Genomic DNA, 19,964 nt, shown 5'->3' with positions numbered 1-19,964 from the left:
CTAAGGTTGCATTCCCGCACCTGAACGAGTATGGTATTTAGAATAAAATGTGTATAATCTAAGCGATGACGGTGTTGGCGAAACATTTTCTTAATTTCTTAGGTTTAATTTATGTTGCTGGCACTCTTGGCATTTAAGATTAGTGTCGCTGAGAGCCACTCCTTGGAATAGATGACGTTTTTCCTATATTTATATAATATATTTAGTTGGTAACTAAAATGTCTAAAATTGTGGTTATTATGTGTCACCAAATCTTTTTTCGATTTATGATACGGAGCTTAAAAAAAAAACTGTTATACTCTAGATATTAGCAATGTCAGTCTTAGAAGCAATTATTTCATAAATCATACCTAAGGAAAACTTCGCAATTACATAATTAATCCCTACGAGTTACTACTTATACAAGAACCAAAGTATTTAGAGCAGCAGGCGTATTATGGATCGCTTTATCCACATTTATCCACGTGACAAAAGAACTGTCACTTTTTAGCTCTGCCGGATAGAAAGAGACGGACACCGTTTTATCACGCTGTCACGTAGACAAAAACGACCATCATATCCGTACGTGGTTGTATTCTTAAAAGACATAATTTCTAATTAAAATTTCCCGAATTAAGGCATTGTAGCCTAAATATTTATTCTTCACTCCGTTTCGAATAGGCTCTTGCCTACTTAGCTACGAGTATCCATACACACAAACTACCGTTTTCCAAGTTCAAAGAAAGTAAATCAGAGCGTGCTCGGATGTTCCACCGTGTTCCGCCGACAACGAAAGTGACGCACGCGCACAATGCGGTTCTCACGCGACGAAAGCTTCTGACGTAATCGTGCACATGCCCGTGCTCGTGCGCGCCTATTGGCCGAGTCCAGTTAGCCAGTGCTGTCACAACAATATCCGTTGTCAATATTCATGTCAACAGATTAAATAAAATAAAAAATTACTTTGCTAATCCGCGAAATAATAACGTGCTAGTCAATCTGTGCTCTAGTGCGTCTCGTGCATTAGAAAAGTAATGGTTTTGTTTTAATTAATGTGGATTTGCGCAAAGTCTCCAGATTCTATTAATTACATATATTGTTATGTTATCAATGGACGTCGATTATAGGACCGGGCGTTATTGGGCCGTGCTTTATCACGTAATGTACATTATTGTCTTCTAAAAGTTCGTCCAGTGTAAATTTGGTTCAAAGTACCTACAGTCACCACACGGGGTTATGGGATTTAGGGTTCTTAATAAATTTGAAATTCTTTAGCGTAACAATCAATTTAGCTAAGACCCTAAATGGCGCAACAATCGCGGAGCGTGATGGTACTAAGTGTATTTTTTAGTCAGAGTTCACTACTGGTTTTGGCTTATAGTCGCCTAGACACGGTAGGCGTTGGGAATTATTAGGTTTTGTTACCGCAACTACGATGCGACAATAGAATTAAGATAATGTGAAAATTCAACTTGTTATAAGACAAATTGGTGTGTGGTTTATGTGGCTTTACTCTTTGAGATTGTTATTATTATGGGATGACAAGTAATGGATCTTACTAATTAGCATATTTATGTAAATCTGCTTATCAGCAATAATAACGCTTTGATATTTATATTTTATATAGACAGGTTAAGTCTTAGAATTAATTTAAAACTACTCGTAGGACAACATTTAAACAAAAACAATAAAACTAAAGCGAATGACTACATGTTATATAAAATCATAAGGTTTTAAAAGTAAGTTAATAATCGAATACCTTATTATGTACATGTAAATAGTATTGTCTTCGATAACCGCGATAGTTACTCTGATTCATAATTCTTTAAAACAATTATTTTTCACACGTAGCTGTAGTTTGTTTAAGTTATGGTATACATAACATGACGAAGACATTTTTGGTTCTTCTTTTGGGATGTCATTTCTAGAATAGGAGATATCAATATGTCTCTCAACTTCGGACTAGACAAAAACAAAGGAAAGCAGAAACCGCAATAGTTTATAGATAAAGACCAAAGACCTTGTTTCAATAGTTTGACGTTTTTGGGTCAGTAAGTGGACGGCGTCCGGTACAGTTCACATAAAGTTGTTTTTGTGCGAACTCGCCTTTCGATTCATACCAACTGTTGGTTTTGCCGCCACACCTGCTTTTGTATTAAATACATACCTGAATTCATATCCTTCTGATGATTACGTATGAGTTTTACTATTGCTTAAATCGGTGCTTTCTAAAATTAGTATTAATTATCATAGCGCTCCTTTGGTGCTAAAAAGTGAATCTAACGAAAGCGCTAAAACGTATGTTTGTTTCTGTTATAACCACTGGAGACTGGAGATTCAGTATTTCGCAATGCACGTGTCTAACCATGCAAGAGCATGTCTCTACGATGTCATGTCCGATCGGAAGTCCAATACATTAAGCATGTGGTATACTAGTTACACAACTCTTGTGTAACATGCGACACTTTGGTATCTGCCGAAAATGTATCCACTTTCTAATTGGAATCTCTGGATAACTCAATAATAACAACACAAAGTCCGTAATCAATCAGTCTAAAGAGTGATTATTTAACAGTTATTTGTATTCATTACGTCTTAATCACATTAGGTCATCGCCTTATTTTAACGAAGCGCTAAACGTTTGTGAATAAATGCATAGAAAAGTTGACGTTTGAGCCGGTTCGCTTAGCTGTCAACATGCCGTTGCGTCAATGTGGTAATCAGGAGCAGTGTACTGCACAGCATGCGAGCGGATAACATTTTCACCCCGTCTTGAGACAAGTTACCGAATCGGGTCGTGTAAGGGCGACGGAAGGCACGGTCACTTTCACCCGCGCTGGGAGAGCACGGCCTCTGACGACAACATTACGTAAACATCGTGACCCGCCTAGAGTTTTTCTTAAAAGGATCCAGTTTGAGCAACGTCCGCGTGGGCTTTCGGCAGTCCTTGGCTTGCTTGCTTGGATAATGATCATCGAGCACGCATGATTACGAAGTGAATACAATTTTATAGCACGGCATTTGTAGCTTTCAATGCCATACATTAAACTCGCTTAATAATAACATTAGTTACATTGCAATGGTTATCGCAATGTCACTACTTTCCTGGTTGCTCCAGTTAAATCCATTGCCATAATCCATAATACAATCAGTGTAGTAAGTGTCCCGAGAGATCGCAACGTTGGCTAATAAAAGTAATAAATCAAAATGCTTGATGGAGTAATAGTATACACCGTATACACGTGGCTATTAGTTTACTAGGTATCATTATCTTAGGCATAATGACAAATGATTGTAGTAATGTCGTTGTTTTGGTTCAACGTCTATCAGTTGCATTACGTTTGAACTAAATACCAAAGATTTTTGAAGCGTTTGAGAAGCGGAATTTATTGCATTCGTTTGGTAGATCTTATAATCATACATTGTTAGGCTCTCCTACAATCATCTTTGTCTTCCTGCGATACCACGTTACCCAATGATGTGAGTTAAAATAACTCTGATGGTCTATATTAAATACTTAAAATTCTGGTAAATTAACTACGAGAAACGTAACGTGTGAAACGTAGCAATCGAACGGAAAATACAAGCAAAATACCTCTGTATACTATGCGAAAAAATAATTACTAAGAATTTGTATTACCAAAAGCCGGATCTTGTTGTTTTGGATACCATAAAACATTTAAATTCACATGAATGACGTAGCATTCTTAAATGTTTTTAATAATGCCATATTCCTTATGAAGGTCAGTTCTTACACGTCATTATAAAGATGAAACAATACAATTTATAACTTAATTCCTTGTCCAGTAATTAGTCGCCTTCAGTTTAATTACCGGGTGTCTTTTCCCGCGGTCATAACTGACATTGGATTGCTGCGATGTGTGTGTTTATCATTAGTTATGTGTGACATTGAGGTAGACATTTCTCACTTTAAGAATAAGGCCTTGCATCGCAGATGTGTGATTTAGGCGTGGTTTGATACTTATTGTGTGTTATCCTAGATGACCTTTAGTAAAATTCGCAAATATTTTAACCGTTGACCACAATCATAGGTACAGTAGGTACACTTTCGAAAAGGTTCATTCATTTTCGAAAGGGTTCATTTCTAACGTACGATAAAATAAAACACCTATTGAGGGCATTTTTAAGCTTTTAGTTCAAGAACTTTATATATTTCGGTATACGGATTGAAGTATTAATAGAAAAGGAATTAAAAAGAAACCTTTAACTCTTTACAGGGATTTAAATTTTATTAAAGCATCTGATTTCAAACCTAACATGTTTATGTCCGGAATGTCCGGATGTGTTACGTTTATAACATTAAAAATGTTGAAAGAAATGTCATAACTTGTTTATTTTTATAATCGAAATAAAATATTGACATAATATGTATAATAATCACGTAATCAGCGTCTCATGCTTACACGTCAAGTGTCTGACATTTAGGTTTCTTCTGTTCAAACGAGTTGATAATAGGAAGGGAAGGCTTCTCACGGAGGCCGGAACTTCACCATTCTAATCAGTAACATGGGCAACATTTTAATTAAAAGATAACATAAGATATTGACTGCTCCAAGCATGTTTGTTATCTAACTATTGCTCACTTGATACACCCATCAAGTTGGCAAGCATCGCTAATTACATGGCGATGATTAACTTTGTCGGTATTTGTCTGTTTTTTGGTGGATTAAGTGAATCATCAATGTATTTAGCACGTGACAAAAAATGTTAAACACGTAGATAATTATGACATTGTACTAATCGGTTATTTCGTTTTTATTCTTCTAAATTGTTTAGGAATGTGTTAAATATATTAAGAACACGTATTTTAAGTCGAAAACGCTGGACATGTTAATGTTTATAGGAATGTGATTTAAAGTTTCTTATTCTTATTCTAGTCTTAACTTGCAAAAAACTTCATGCAGACTAAATCAATTGACACCATATTGTGGTCTTACCAATTATGTCAAGAGGGCCAGTTGAGTACAGTGCTCTTATGACGTAAGTATTGTGTAATGCAATTTCAATGTCATAGTGTTCACTTGAATTGCTCAAAAAGTGTTTTGTTTCAATGTGTATGAATCACGGTGTTATGCTGTATTGTTATGTATCATATCAGTGTGTAGGTATTTTCGGGGGCGCAGCTAAATTACGTCTGTCATGTTACGATCCAAACGTGGGTACTTCTGGGACCTTGCATACAAAATTAATCCATTGTGAGCGATCCTTGGTTAGGCGTTTACCAGATATATCAGGTACAGCGAAGGTCGACAATTATTTTAAGTACTTAGGTATATTTTTTCCGTGTAAGGTGTCGGGATTAAATTTTAATTAGCCGTGAGCTTTAATCGCGAGGCAAAACATCGGCGCAAAAAAGGTTGTCATGTTTAATAATGGTTGGTTAATTACATGAGTTTGATGGATTGTAGGTAAGGGGTGTTGTGCACCCGTGATATATGTAGATCCGTTTTTGTCTTTATATGTCACTGAGCGACCCTTTTTCAGGGGTCGATTTTATAAAGCTGCAAGTATCTCAAGCTTTTAGTGTCCGTCACTTCTAGCTGAGTGCCCTTATTCACAATGTGACTCTACTTTTATCCACTTTTTCCCGTCTGATTCTTGTTCTCCTATAGCATTCGTGTAAATTTGTAGATGTACGTTGATATTTTTTTTTATTTGATCAGTCCATCTTACTTACATGATGTGCCGTCGGAAAGTTTTTCTCTCTTTTCGGACAATTCTCATATTTTTGTATAAGCACCTATTAATCGAAATTGTCTATTACCAAAATGAAAGTTTTATTTGTTCCTAATGTAGTCCATCTCAGTGGTGTTTTGCGCTATGCTCTGATGCCTTCGACTTAAGTTGACTCTGTATTATTGGATACTATTCACACTATTGATTTGCATCTTCGTCACGTTATATGTCCAAAGTAATTTAGAATACAAGTTTGTACTAAGCTCGACAGTCTCGAACAGCACAGTGTTGGTATTTACGTTAAAAATTTTGACTAGAAGATCGCATGACATGCAGTCACGGTGGTGGGATGTCGCGTGCCTCATCAGATGCGGCAGTGCCCACCTTGACTCCTTTTGTAATGCCTTTGGTTAAACATGCAATGTTATTACTTGTATTGTGATATACGCAAAGAGCCTTATATGGCTTACCGATTATAATTATAATCAGTTGATTATAGCAGCTGCGTTAACGACATGTATTAGGTATTGAGGTCAAATTAGAACTTAGATATTGTCATGTTACTCGCCCAAGGTAGTTGCTAGTCTATGGGGAGTTTCATCTTTATTTAAGAAGATAATTTTGGTGATGTCAGTAGGTATGTAGGTAGTTACTTATTAATTTAGTTTTATACTCTTGTCTTGTTTTATAAGTAAAAAGTATAATTAAGAATGTTCGGATTTAGACTGCACCAGCAGCCTTGCGGTGCAGCATTGTAATTTTGTCGACAACAAAAGCAAAGCAAATGTCTAAAATGAACGCGCTTTTGATGCTGACCTGAACCTTTCCTTATAGATTTAACCAAAGTTATTAGAGCGCTGGAGTATCGATTAGAGATGCCCCGAATAGTGAATTTGGCCGAATACCGAATACCGAATATTCGGCCCCTCTCTCGGCCGAAAACCGAATATTCGGCGACCGAATATTCGGCATGACATGCGAACATTTTAAGTCACAATTATTATGAAAACTGTTCGCCAACAAAGCACAACGTTTGCTAAGATATATTTTTATGTTGAACAGAATTAATGAATGTAGTTAGAGTCAATCAAATCAGACCCATGATAAAAATAAAATATTTTGTAATCAACAAATGCTCAAAAACGTGCCTTCGTATTTAACTACTTTCCAAGAATACATTTTAAATATTAAATATACCTAGTTTTTGGTTATTTTTATTGTAATTTTTCTCTTTAGGTAGGTGCAACATTACCGATATAGGCAACATTCGGCCGAATACCGAATATTCGGCAAAGTGGCCGAATAGGCCGAATACCGAATAGTTGCCGAATATTCGTGGCATCTCTAGTATCGATCCAGAGGCCGTGAGTTCAAGTCTCACCTAAGACAGTAATTTTTCCACTTTTAAATTTATTCTAAGCTTAGTAGCATCGTTAGCAGACGTTTCTGCTTGTTAAAAATTAAAGTTATTAGAGGCTATATTGGTGTGAAGTAGGTGGCCTCGGCAACTGCGAGCGAGTCCCAAAGTTGTCAAACGTTAGCGTCGATTTGCGGGTGCACGCATAAGCATTAATACAGATTGGTCTAAGTCAAAGACCTACGTTACTAGTTGTTTTAAATGTAGGTATAATGTATGTTTGTGGAAAAACTATTGCATTGAGCTCAATGCGTTGAGCTTTCCTAGCAAGTACCTACACCCAGACATACAAAAAAACATTTTAACCGAGCGGATGTTCTTCTCTACAGGTCGCATTTTTCAACCAATTCTCGTAAAATTTGGTGAGCACTGAGCAGGTTCCATAATTACGTAGATTTTTTTGTCGATTCACTCCCCGATTCAAACTTTAAGATACGTCAATTAATAGATCTAGAAACGATATGGATTAGATGTGTCAGTGTCAAAAGTGACGTTTTTGTTTGAAGACGCGTCATATATCTAATCCATATCGTTTCTAGATATATTAACTGACGTATCTTAAAGTTCGAATCGGGCCGTAAATTTTTGCAATATTGTCAAAAGGGTGGAGCCAAGGGGGGTCCGCGAGGTCTACAGTTAATCGAGCCACTAGTTTACCAATGCGCCGCTAACGCCTACGCCTTGCGCCCCGCGGCTCAGATCGCGCGGCCTTGACCGACATTAGCGGTCATAGTCATCGCTTTCAATTTACATAGGGACTACAACTCGGTTTCAAGTGCAAGTTTAGACACGGCTGATTGCTCGTGCGTTACCGATGCGCTCATTAAGGTCACATTCAAATGACGACTGCAACGCGTTGCTGTTGTAGCGTTGACGGAGGCGATGTCACAGTCAATTTATATAGGGACGACCAAGTGTATCGTATTCGGCTAAAAAGTCGATCCCCACTACACTTTAAGCTTTTCCACGCTGTATAGTAGGTAGTGTATAGCCACCGAAATCCGCTGCACCAAATCAATTAAAATAATTATGCATTTTATAAATAGGTACCGGGTGTGGCCTGTAACACGTGCAAAGAATTAAAACATAGATTGGTACTCCTCAAACCGTGACACTTTTGTTCAACAACTTTTAAAAATTATGAAGTATTTAGACTCCCTATTTTTCATACAAAATAAATATTATCTTCAATGGACGCCATCGCCACGCCATATCATTGTGATTAAATTGACTTTGCTTGTCACGCCTTAAACATAACAAAATTCGATGTACATTGCGTCTTAGAATAAACTTTAAAGTGTATTAAAAATCAAACCACAAGTTATTTTTAAAAGTCGCTGAACAAATGTTGGTCAGTATGAGGAATACAGCCTACAGTTTAATTTTTTGCTCTTGTTACAGGCCACACCCGGTATAATCAGATTATATAGGTGCCTTAAAGTGTTACCCTGTTTCATTGTCTGCAATTTTATGCCTTTTATGTCATGTATCATATTCATAATTATGACAGCTAAATTTTGCATTGCGCAAACAATGTAAAAACCGAAAGTGCAATTGTTTAACGTGTAGGTAAGTTTCTTAATTGTTATAAAAAAACATTGCGCGGCCCTGAAATGTAATGCAATTTGGTGCAACGCGCGTTTCACTCGACATTGTTTTTGTATGGAAATTAGCCATAACAGCCATAGGTTTACGCATTGACCTTGTACTTGTACTTGTTCTATTTTATTTGTTTATTAAGAAATTAAAAACGGATCTAAATATTGAATAGATTGAGGCGTTACTTTGCGGAAATCCATATTTATTAAAACCAAAATTTTACTTTGCTAATCCGCGAAAATATAACGTGCTAGTCAATCAGTGCTCACCCGTTATACTTACTTGCGTATTTTTACATGCAATTAATGTTCCCACCCTCCCACCGCAAAAATAAATACGCAAATAAATATAACAAACCACCACCAAAAGAACAATACTCGACACGTGTTTCGCCTCTCTACGAGGCATCCTCAGGAGATGAATCATCTAAAAAATACGCAAATAAGTATAACGGGTTAGCACTGATTGACTAGCACGTTATCTTTTCGCGGATTAGCAAAGTAAAATTTTGGTTTTAATTAAAAACTGTTCTTTCGATTATTTCTTGAAACGAAATTATTGACATGTGACGTGTGTATGACACGTTAATTAGGCAAACAGACTTATTGCTCTAAACTCTAAAGAGTCTGAAAGATATGCTAAAGTAAGGCGCTAAGCACGAAGAATTTCGTACATTCACCCACCTGTTCCTACACACACACGCACACGCGTAGTTATATTGCTGTCTCGCACGCACATTGGCATTGACCGCCGGCATCATGAGCGGGACAGCGCTATATTTATGCGCGTGCGATAGGGATAAGAAAAGGCAGGTCAATGTTCGAAATTTTTCGTACTTAGCGTAAGGACGCTATTTCTATACTTTCTAGACTAGACGAATGACATTAGGATCAAAATGTTCTAATTGTTTTTTTTTTTACTAACTTATCTAAGTCCCTGTCCCTGTCCAAATGGCGTGAAAGGGTCTTTGTCCAGCTGTGGGATACTCGTATATGCTAGTAAAAAAAATCTTAGTCGCAAAAATTTTCTCTACTCAGCCCTAAGTGCCATTTTTTACAAAAATATGGTTTACATATAAGAAACTATAGGTCTACATTATAAGAAATTCTAGCTGTTAGCTTATTTACCTACATGTTTTATAGGTAAGACTGTTTGTGTCCAAATAATTAAGACAAATTTAAAAAAAAAATTGGCTATCCGTTGCAATGTAGGTATCTAAGTCGTCCCGTCATCTCAAATGATCATGTTACCTAAGCCTAATAAGGTCAAATGCTAGCATCAGTATAATGTGTTTAGTAAAAAAGCTAATTGTATCGGGTCGGTTGAGCAAGATAAGAGTAAGTACCTGTATCAGCTATTACATCACAAACAGCTTTTGAACCGGCACTTAGCAGAACTCGTTTTTGAACCCCATTCTGATAGTATAAGTATACAAGTAATAAGTATACGGGAAGATGTAATGGTCTTAGAAATGTATAGTAATAAATAATTGCTAGTCGAGACAATATTAAAGGGGCCCACAGATTACCAGTTCGCCGGACGATATCAGCCTGTCAGTTAATCGCAAAAGGTGACAGTCTTTCTGAACAAATGACAGGCTGATATCGTCCGGCGAACTGGTAATCTGTACGTCCCTTTAAATTTGAACCTGACTAAAAAAATATCAAACGTATGTTTTCTTATCGACAGAGCTAAGTTTTATTACTCACAATGGTGCTCAAAAATATCTGAAGACGCACTTTAACACCCTGATAATAAAGGCCTTGGCCGCTCCGATGCAACAGTACCTAATAGTACGTTGCAGAAAATTATTTTTGATTTACTCAGACTAAAATCAAGATCTCACTAAATAAAAATTTCATTAAAAAATGTCACACATTGTTATTTCTAAACCAAGAAAACGTTATAAGTAGTTAAAGTTTTCTTAAATAGGTATACCTATATTTTTATCTCATGCTAGAACTTCTATAGGTAGTTAGGTACTCGGGCACCCAATCGCTTAAAACTTTGTATATTAGAAGACCAAAGAGAAATCTGATCATAAACATCTTGCACAAAAATCGTGATTTTGCAAGTGGGCTGATTTAATAGTTAACCGCGGTAAAATCGAGTTAGAATTAAATTAGTGGGTGTATACGAGAATACGAGTTCCAGTGGTCAGCGTGAGAGTGGCGGTTGCACCGAGGAGCCTACGCTTAGGGTTGTCACTCTTCACTAAAAAAAACGCAAATACTTTGCTACAAGTGGCAAAGTATTGCCAATTTTATTTGGGGTGTAGCTCTCAGGAGATCTTCCTAAGTGCACATCGTTGAGCACAAAGAATTCCGCCTCATGTGTATTGTTATTTGGGGGACTCCACACTTTCAGAATGTATCACCTTGTCGTCCGATTCCCCATTTCAGGAGGTTATCTTCTGACCGACAAACTCCCGCCCTAAGTCAGTTAACACATTCACTGCCCCCAACGCACCTGTGCGTTCACCGTCATATAAGTTTGTTCCTAGGCCACGCCCCCTGGCAGTGAATGCGTTAAGAGGGAAGGAAGTATAGCACGTGATCGTGCATACAAAAAGAGAAAACCTTTTTTCACTTCTAAATATTTTCCATTGTTCATGATTTTCAGTATGTTATTGACACAATGAATAACTAGGTTTATAGGTATTCCTTTTTACAAAATTTGCCATACAAAAGAAATATATATTATTAAAAAAAAAAAGCGAAACCTATAAACCTACAATATACAAGGTGTTCCAAGAAGTAGTGATATACTGAAGCTGGGAGGTAGAGGACCTAGAGGGCTATCTGAATCACCCCCATGTATGTTCCGCAATTTTTCGTATTTTCGGATCGACATCAAAATCAAAGTGATATGTTAAGATTTAGTTAGTGGAAAACAGTTTCTCCCGAAATGGAAATTGTATGAAGAAAGTTACTTTTGTCAGTAGCATACTTCCCTCTTAAGAGCTTTCCATAATTTTACAAGAAGGATTACAATTTGGAATAAGTAAAACCTTTTTCTTAAATGCGTTTTACCCAACAACACTAATATTACCAAAGAACTTCAAGGTTGACAGTCATAATCTCTAATGCAATCGCATATGGCAGCCCTACGGTGCGGTCGCGAGTTACGCAAGCATTAATAAGTAGCTCTAAACTCGCTCCACATTCGCTCTTTGTCTCGGCATCGAGAGCCATTGGCATTCCATCGGTCACAAAATCCTCCAGCTCTTTATAAACTGTTATATTATCTTTCTAACTAGAGTTACACCAGGAATAGTCTGCAGCGATTTTGATAGCCCACGCAAAGTGTTATTTATACGTCATAATTTCATAGAAGTTTAAAATGACACTTGCACTGCGTGGGCTATCAAAATCGCTGCAGACTTATCTCGGTCTGACTCTACGTCAATTCTTGGGATAAGTTGTCAAGCGGTCCCCAGGCTCCCATGAGCCGTGGCAAAATGCCGGGATAACACAAGGAAGAAGAAGATAGTATCTATCCTGACATCATGGGTACGGTAGTGATGATCTCTATACAATATATAACTTTAAAACGGAAAATCTTGCAAAATTGTACTGACATGACATCTGTCACCGCGCCCATGCTGTTTGAAAAATACTATAAGTACCTTTTGATTTCTAAGACTTGGAGGGAGTGATTTAAACATCGTACAGTTTAAAAATTGGCTACATTTGGTACCTATAGTTGCATTACGTGAGCCACCCACAAAGATTTGATATGAGTTGATTTCCTAATTCATTAAATCATTACCAATAATGTAATCGACACAGAAATCGATACTTTTAATCAATATTTTGCATAACGTTGGCATCTAGGTATTAATTTACACATTTTACATGTTCATTCGATTATGAATTTGAGAGAGAAATACTGTAGACAATGACAAATGGTCATGTTTATGTAAAGTAAATTAGTTAATTGATATGATATGATATGATTTATTTATCTCACAATATACAAAGTCCCTTAAAATTACACATGGTAAATTTTTAGGAATTTATATTGCGATTGTCAGTTTTTTTACATTATGAATAATTACTTAATCTCTAGCCGCCGGGAGGTATACAAAGAGAAATTGTATTAATGACCAACCAATACTAAATTTGTAACTCACAGTGAGTTACCAGTGAAAAGTAGACTAGGTAACATCTTTGTCAACTTTTCTGCAGGGGTAAAAAAAGCAACCGGATAACTTTGCTGATTCTACATTATATACCTGATTTAAGTTTTGATTCTGACCGTAGTTAATGTCGTCATCATTGTTTTCGAAATTAAGTACCAAATGAATATGTACATTTTAGGAAAAAAAGCATTTTAAAAATGTAAACAGTAAAATTATATGCGATTTGTATTCAAATCTGAATCACGACTTTGTGATAATGCTCACAAATCACGAGCAGTGCAATTTTCAGAATTATACACGCCAATTTGTTTAGTCTATATTTTTCAAATAAAAAATTGTTTCTTGAGGCATTTATTTTTGAATTTACATTGATTCATAATTCGTGGATTCCTAATTGCATCAATATTTCTAATCCCAGGCAGGCGGAAAGACGGCCATTTTAATGCAATTTTATACCTTGATCGGGATTTGAATTTTCGATACATTTTTATAATCTGAAATCGGTCACAAAAAATCTAGTGACCTAAAGCATCCTAAAGCCACGCGGTGTCAGTTATGTCATATGGGGTTCAATTTGACTCAAGAATATGAGAAAAAGTGATATGGATGAAACTGTTATCAGTATGACAAAAATAGCAAAACCAATGCTGTAATATTAGTCAAATCAATGGCTAGGCCTATAATGACTTTCTTACATTCCTATTCATTTTTTTATTACAGGAAAGACAAGTTCTTTTTAAAGCGTCTGACAATGGTACTGATTATCTGTTAATTATATCGGTGGCTAATAATTCTCACTGTTAACAATCTCGCAAGAATGCGTATTGTGTGTTTTTGTGCGGTCGTACTTCCGAGCAACACTAAGAGCAATCTGTGCAGTAATGTGGCTCGTATGAAAAAAGCTTAAGTGTACAGACAAGAGGTAGATAGAAAGTCCCGATGATTCACTAAATAATATTTATAAGTATTGTAAAAAAAATATTGACGCAATTTTTTTGTTTTACTTATACTCAGTAAATAAAAAGATAAACAAAAGTTAATTAAAAAGAATTAATTAATTGGTAGCGCATTGATGTCTTTTGTTCAATCCTTTAGCGACGCGTGATTGGTCGAATTCATTACAGTTGATTTAGGTAACTAAAATATTAACTAATAAGTATGCGATTAAATACAGTTGGGTATACGAAGTCTTAATTCAACAATTAAAGTCCACGAATAGAAAAAATATATCATGGCACGTACGCCTTATTTTATATTCACTGAAATACCCTGTCTGTTGGCTGACGTACGGACTAATAAACTAAAACCATGGTTAAGCTTAGAATAAATTTAAAAGTGGAAAAATTACTGTCTTGGGTGAGACTTGAACTCACGGCCTCTGGATTGATACTCCAGCGCCCTGCCATCTGAGCCACCAAGACCTCATCCATAGCCTTGGTCTCACCCAAGACAGTAATTTTTCCACTTTTAAATTTATTGTAAGCTTAATAGCATCGTTCCAGACGTTTCTGCTTGTTAAAAATTAAAAATTAAAATTAAAACCATGGTTGTTAGTTGTTACCTTGTCGTTTTTCCACGGAACGGCGGCGCGGGCGCATAGTTCTTGTCGCTATTGTTTGCCGCAGGCGATGCACGTAATAACTGATTTGCGTTTATTTTAGGCGTGTAACATGAAAAATGATTTACTTTGGAATCTATTCTGTGTGAAAATTAGTTTTGCTGTCCTCGTAAACATAATCAAATACCTAAAATACCTAAAAGGTACCTACTTAAATTTTTTTGAGGTGTTAAATGATTAAATGTGGGGCACAAATTTCGCAAGTTTTATTGATATCGAATTGAAGTCTTATTTTCTGTGCGTGCTGTTTCTAAATGTGCCTGCGCGTCCATATTGATATTAAGTAACCTATTTTATATATATTTTTGATAATAGTATTCTTCTATTGCTTATTTATACTTGGTAAATATACGGTATATAAAACATATACCGTACTTGCGTACGAGCACATGTAAGCACAAGTGTTCTAAGGTGCAATCATCGGGGAGTCCGACACTTCATTTTCTATTATAGGCGATCGGTGATCACGTGATGCTTTCATAGAAAACGAAGTATCGGACGGCTCTGCCCGGATCTGGATCATTCTAGCAGTCTTCCTTCCTTAATCTGGAAAGCTTTATCCCGGCATTTAGCCAGGGCTCACTTAGGGAGCCTGTTGTCTATTTACTCAGTAAACATGTACAGTCAACAACAGAGCTATGAATACAGGCAAAGTGCCAAAAATATGTATACACGACCTTAATGTACAGGCAACAAAGTACTGTATACATATTTTTGACACTTTGCCTGTATTCATAGCTCTGTTGTTGACTGTACCTATTCCAAATAGCCCCAATCGTAATAATACAAATGAACTGCTGATTTAAATATCGATTTGTTTACCAACAAATACCTAGATCTAATATTGTGATTGGATTTGTATAGCACCGAATACAAAGAAGGACGCGTTATCTGAAATGCATCTCGGCACATTAGGAAATCATTATACCGATACCGTTCGATTGTTATGTTGTGTAACGATACGTTATTGAGACTAAGCGGGCTTGGTTTTTAAACGATAGGTATGCGTTTCATCATTTTTACGATTTATTTTACGTTACTACCCATATATTTTAATTTAAATCATTAGGGACCAGCGCACGACTTAAGGCCAGGCCACACCGGCTACGTGTGCGTAGACGTGCACGTGCGCTAAAATGTTGTAGTCACGCACGCACACGTCACGCAAGCGGTGTGTCGTCTCTCATAAGAAACCGTATTTTACAACGCGCATGTCCACGTGAACGTCTACGCACACGCATCCAGTGTGCACAGGCCTTTATTCCTGGAAGCGATTAAAAAGATTTAAGCACAACGCGCGAGTCAATAAAAAATGTGAATTGAACCGTAAAATAAATTTAATGTTAGTATAACTCAAGAGAATTTGAAATCGATATAATTATGCACTTTATCATTAGCAAATCTATTTATTTTGACCAAAACATTTTGGGGTTCTTAGGTATACCATGTCGCAAACTTTAAAGCACAAGAATATAGAACGAAATAATTGGGAAAGAACAGAACCCAGTCCTTTGTTGCGATGACGAAATCAATCGTAATAATAACATAATGGGACCACCACATGTAATTTTATGGCGGCCAGTGTGGCCCGATTCACTTTCACTTCGCCTTATGGTATTTCGTTCCAAGGAAATGTGGTTAGGACTGGTTTAAAAATGCTTTTTGAAACTATTTCGACGCAAGTTTATTAAGCAATATTATTCACCCACTAGTGATCCTCGCTCTTCATATATGCTTGAAATTCTCTTGCAAATCTGTTGTCTTTTAGCATAAAAACAACGGTAAATATCACCACCGGGAGGTCTGTACGAAAAAGTTTGTCTCCTTGTTTTTAATACTCGGCCTGTGTATCCACACCACGGATTCCAGCACTTTAGTTTAAGCAGGACGAAAAATGTCTTAGTTTTTAGAAGAACTTCTGGTACAATTGTTGGGGATTCCTTGAATTTAAGACCTGTGGCTAAAGGTATATAAGGGTTGAGATCACAGAGGACTTCTCCCTCTGTGCTCTGCTGACATACGAATTCGTCCTGCGACAGTATGGCTGACTCGTTGGGTTTCGCTATATTCCCAGCGTCTACTAATTTGGCATGAGAGTCGACACTATCCTTGCTATGACAAATACGTTCACCCTTCTTATAAACTAAACAATCAACCATGTAAAACTGCTTGTCAGGCATAGTATTTTTCAAGAAAAGTAATTTGTCGATATTTTTTAAATAGTTGTATCTTACTCTCTCGCATTCGTACTTCTCAGGTGTTTTTAAATAGCATGATTGCAGGAACATAATGGGGGATGTGATCTGAGCTATGGATTCTAGTTTTAATGCATTGCACTCTGTTTCGGAGCAAGCGTACAACTTTACGTTGGATCTGGGTATGTAAGGGTCATATGAAGGAATAAAATCGTCCGTGGGATCTTTTACTTCATTATTTCTTCGAAGGACTTTGCATACAGGTTCTTCGCCCTACAAATGCGCTTTATTAATAAATTAATCATATAAATAATAATAACACATTAATATTTAATATTAATATTACCTTATCCAAGACGCAAACTACGTCCTTATTATACAGCTGTTGATAAAATGGTAAAATTGATTTAAGTATGAGAAAACTTTAAAAACAAACATTTAAATGGGGGGTTTTCAGAAAAAATGGTACCTACCATTTACATTTTTTCGATAATCCATCAACTTTTGTGTAATTTAGACTCAGAATCACGAGTAGGTACTATTGAATGAGAAGAAGAAAAAAATGTCTCCCTATTTTTCATACAAATTTTGGGTGTCAGTTTTGTAACAATCCATACAAAATGCGTAAAAAATGAAATTTTTTTTGGGACACTTTTTTCTTTTTAGATCGATCGGTAGGGAATACCTTAAGGAAAGTCCGCCATTTGTACCTTCATATATTGTGCAATAAATATGTATTAAAATAAATAAATAAATAATTCTAGTGATTCTGAGTAAGAGTTAGAAGTTGATGAAATTTCGAAAAAACGTAATGGTACACTTTTAAGTGAAAGTGCCCAAATTATTGAATGTTAAAGTAAAATGATACCCCAAAAACTCCATAGCTCCACGTAGCAACAGCGATAATTGAACAAAACAATTTAAAACTCATGTTTGTCTTACATCACATGAGTGAAAAGTATTCTAGCAAAGTCTAAGTGCAATCAGCAAACTGTAAGTCATCGTTTCGCTCGTTGCATTTTAATTGATAAGTAAATTGAATATCTCGAAGTGGCCAGGGATAGATTCTGCTGATTTAATAATTTGTTTAGAGTTTGATCATGTTTTGATGAGACCTTGACGAGCACTCACTCTGATTGGTGGGCGCGTGACATTAGGCATCTCGCTCGCACTTTATTGGTGCGCGTGAGGCGCTAAATGATATAAATAAAGAAAAGACGCTTAGCACGAGGAATTTCGCCTTTTCCTACCTCTACCGCACGCGTGTTAAGTACGATTACTCGTATTGCTGTCCCTCATGTCCCATGATGGCGGCGGCCAATGACATTGTGCGAGCGGAATTATTCTTATAATTATGCGCGTGCGATAGAGATAGGAACAGGTGGGTCAATGAACGAAAGTCCTTGTGCTATGCAGAATTGGCCTCCCGTCAATCAAGATTAGTCGAGGAAGTGGAGGAATTGAAAGAAAAAGTTGCATTGCACCCAATTTGCAGCATGCGTAGGCATGTAGCGTTACATGGTCGATTTCTTTTCCGTCAGGCTGACAGGGAACTACTTATATTATCTAAGAATAGTTTGTAATAAAAGTTAGTCGGAATTACGTCGACCTATACACTATTTTTGTAGAATTTTTAAAATGTTTTTTGAGTCTAACCAACACTTAATTCAACGTTTGGTTTGATCACAATTTACTTATAGGGCTATATTTGTGTAATCGACACCAAGTTATAAAATAATGCATCAATTTTACGCAGGATATTAAACAGATTATACACTGTACAGGTATACTCGTAGTCACTCACACGACGATTATCATGAAACTTTTATTTGAGTTTCCAGTAAAACGTGAGTCTAGTAAAGTGAACTATGGTAGAAAAATTGTTTAATTTTGGCTGACGTCGAGAAAAACAGCATGAAGATGTCATACAAAGTATCCTGTCTCTCTTCTTCCGATTTTCAACCTCATCATCATCCTGTCCCGGTCGGTTTCGGCCTTGGCGATTAAGTTTGTACTGGCTAGTGAGAGCGACGATCGTGAGCTCTCAGGTAGCTGACGTAGCCTATTCATCATCATATATTTCACATATATTCATCTAACCATTTTTACCGAAGTTCAATACAATCTTACCATATTTGGAATGCACTTACCAGTAAAATTAAGTCCTGCTTATACATTTTTCATCACAGTTGTGTCGGCGAGCAGCTGGACCTGGAAAACAAACAAATAGTTATTTACTTATTCCAAATCGGCAAGTCGACTAAATCTGTCTTTAACTTACACGTAGGTTAGATACATTAAGTTTAATTCGTGAGTTTTGTATGGCTACCCGAACGTATGACGTATGACATCACAGAATGTTATTTGAATCATGCCATTTACTTATCGTAGGTACATTTCACTCGTACGTATCCGTACATGTATTTAATTGGCGCGGGCGAGACGCACTACTAAATAACATAATTCAAATATCATTCTGATGTCAGTGTATATTTGAATTGGTCTGTCTGGCAGATTTGTATGAAATTATACATTTTATTGTAACCAAGCTATGTAAAATATTCTACTTACAATGAAACCTACAAGAGTAAAGCAAAATGCCTAAACGCTCTGCATTCCAAATAATCGGGGTCGATGGTTAATTTAAAAATCAATTCGTTTTACAGTCCGCAGCATGAAGGTTGCTTTTAAATACCGTGTACTTGGTGTGAAATCGCTGTTATTGTTTTAAACAGTTGATAGATTTGAGGCAGTTATTCTTAAGCTGAGCGTTTTGCTCTCGTGATGTATGACGGTCTAGTTTTGACAAGGTTGCGCGTGGGCACTAATCTTGCATTCTTGAGTCGCTTGTAGCTCATTGTCATCACAACATGTTCAACCATGGCTAGATTAAATGGGCAAATCGAGTTTTATAGCGATACTTTTCACGTCTCTGTCGTTACCCAATTTAATATTTGTCTAAATTTTAGATCTATCAGAGAGAAACTTGCTTGTTTTAACATAAAATTATATAAAAGTAATACATTATTTTTTATAAGCGAAATTTTTGATTGAAGTTTAAATGTCGTGGGTAGATTAGTATCGGCCTAAAACTTGATTCGCCCAAGTACTTGTGTTTTTACTTATTTCACACGACAATGTAGCAAGAAGTAAAGGGAAAATATAAGCTTGCTTAATATCTTGTATACTTTTACAAAAGTGCCCCAATTGAGTTAAAATTAAGTAATAATGTTTAAAATCATATTTTTATTTGCATGAAATTAGGTCTGTGTTCTGTAAGCTCATAATATACCTACTGTAGTGAATGCATGTCAT

The 19,964-nt window shown here is 36.4% G+C and overlaps 2 protein-coding genes across 2 annotated transcripts in view; both read right to left on the bottom strand.

Moving 5' to 3' along the window:
* The window catches only part of LOC134793837 (uncharacterized), a 46,030-nt gene extending 27,170 nt beyond the window's left edge, over positions 1 to 18,860 (bottom strand). Inside the window, exon 1 of the mRNA XM_063765556.1 lies at positions 18,800 to 18,860. Within this exon, the coding sequence (XP_063621626.1) occupies positions 18,800 to 18,826 (27 nt within the window). The 5' untranslated portion in view covers positions 18,827 to 18,860. The remainder of the gene's footprint in view (positions 1 to 18,799) is intronic.
* LOC134794045 (uncharacterized) lies at positions 15,841 to 17,654 on the bottom strand. Its single transcript, XM_063765747.1, has 3 exons — positions 17,518 to 17,654; positions 16,996 to 17,031; positions 15,841 to 16,922 (listed from the first exon to the last, which is right to left on the bottom strand). Exons 1-3 carry the CDS (start codon positions 17,578 to 17,580, stop codon positions 16,152 to 16,154), a joined length of 870 nt encoding a protein of 289 aa, XP_063621817.1. The 5' UTR covers positions 17,581 to 17,654; the 3' UTR covers positions 15,841 to 16,151.
* Positions 18,861 to 19,964: the final 1,104 nt, after the last annotated feature.

The sequence above is a fragment of the Cydia splendana genome, chromosome 9 (assembly GCF_910591565.1).
Source record: "Cydia splendana chromosome 9, ilCydSple1.2, whole genome shotgun sequence".
Classification (NCBI taxonomy): Eukaryota; Metazoa; Arthropoda; class Insecta; order Lepidoptera; family Tortricidae; genus Cydia; species Cydia splendana.
The sequence above is the reverse complement of the archived record's forward strand: the minus strand, read 5'-3'. Positions and strand labels throughout refer to the sequence as shown.

Excerpts from the sequence above, each read along its gene's own strand:
- LOC134794045 (XM_063765747.1), bottom strand. The coding sequence starts at position 17,580 with ATGAGTTTTAAATTGTTTTGTTCAATTATCGCTGTTGCTACGTGGAGC. Across the intron at positions 17,032-17,517 it reads GGAGCTATGGAGTTTTTGGG|CTGTATAATAAGGACGTAGT; the intron begins GTATCATTTTAC and ends TTTTATCAACAG. Across the intron at positions 16,923-16,995 it reads TAGTTTGCGTCTTGGATAAG|GGCGAAGAACCTGTATGCAA; the intron begins GTAATATTAATA and ends GCGCATTTGTAG.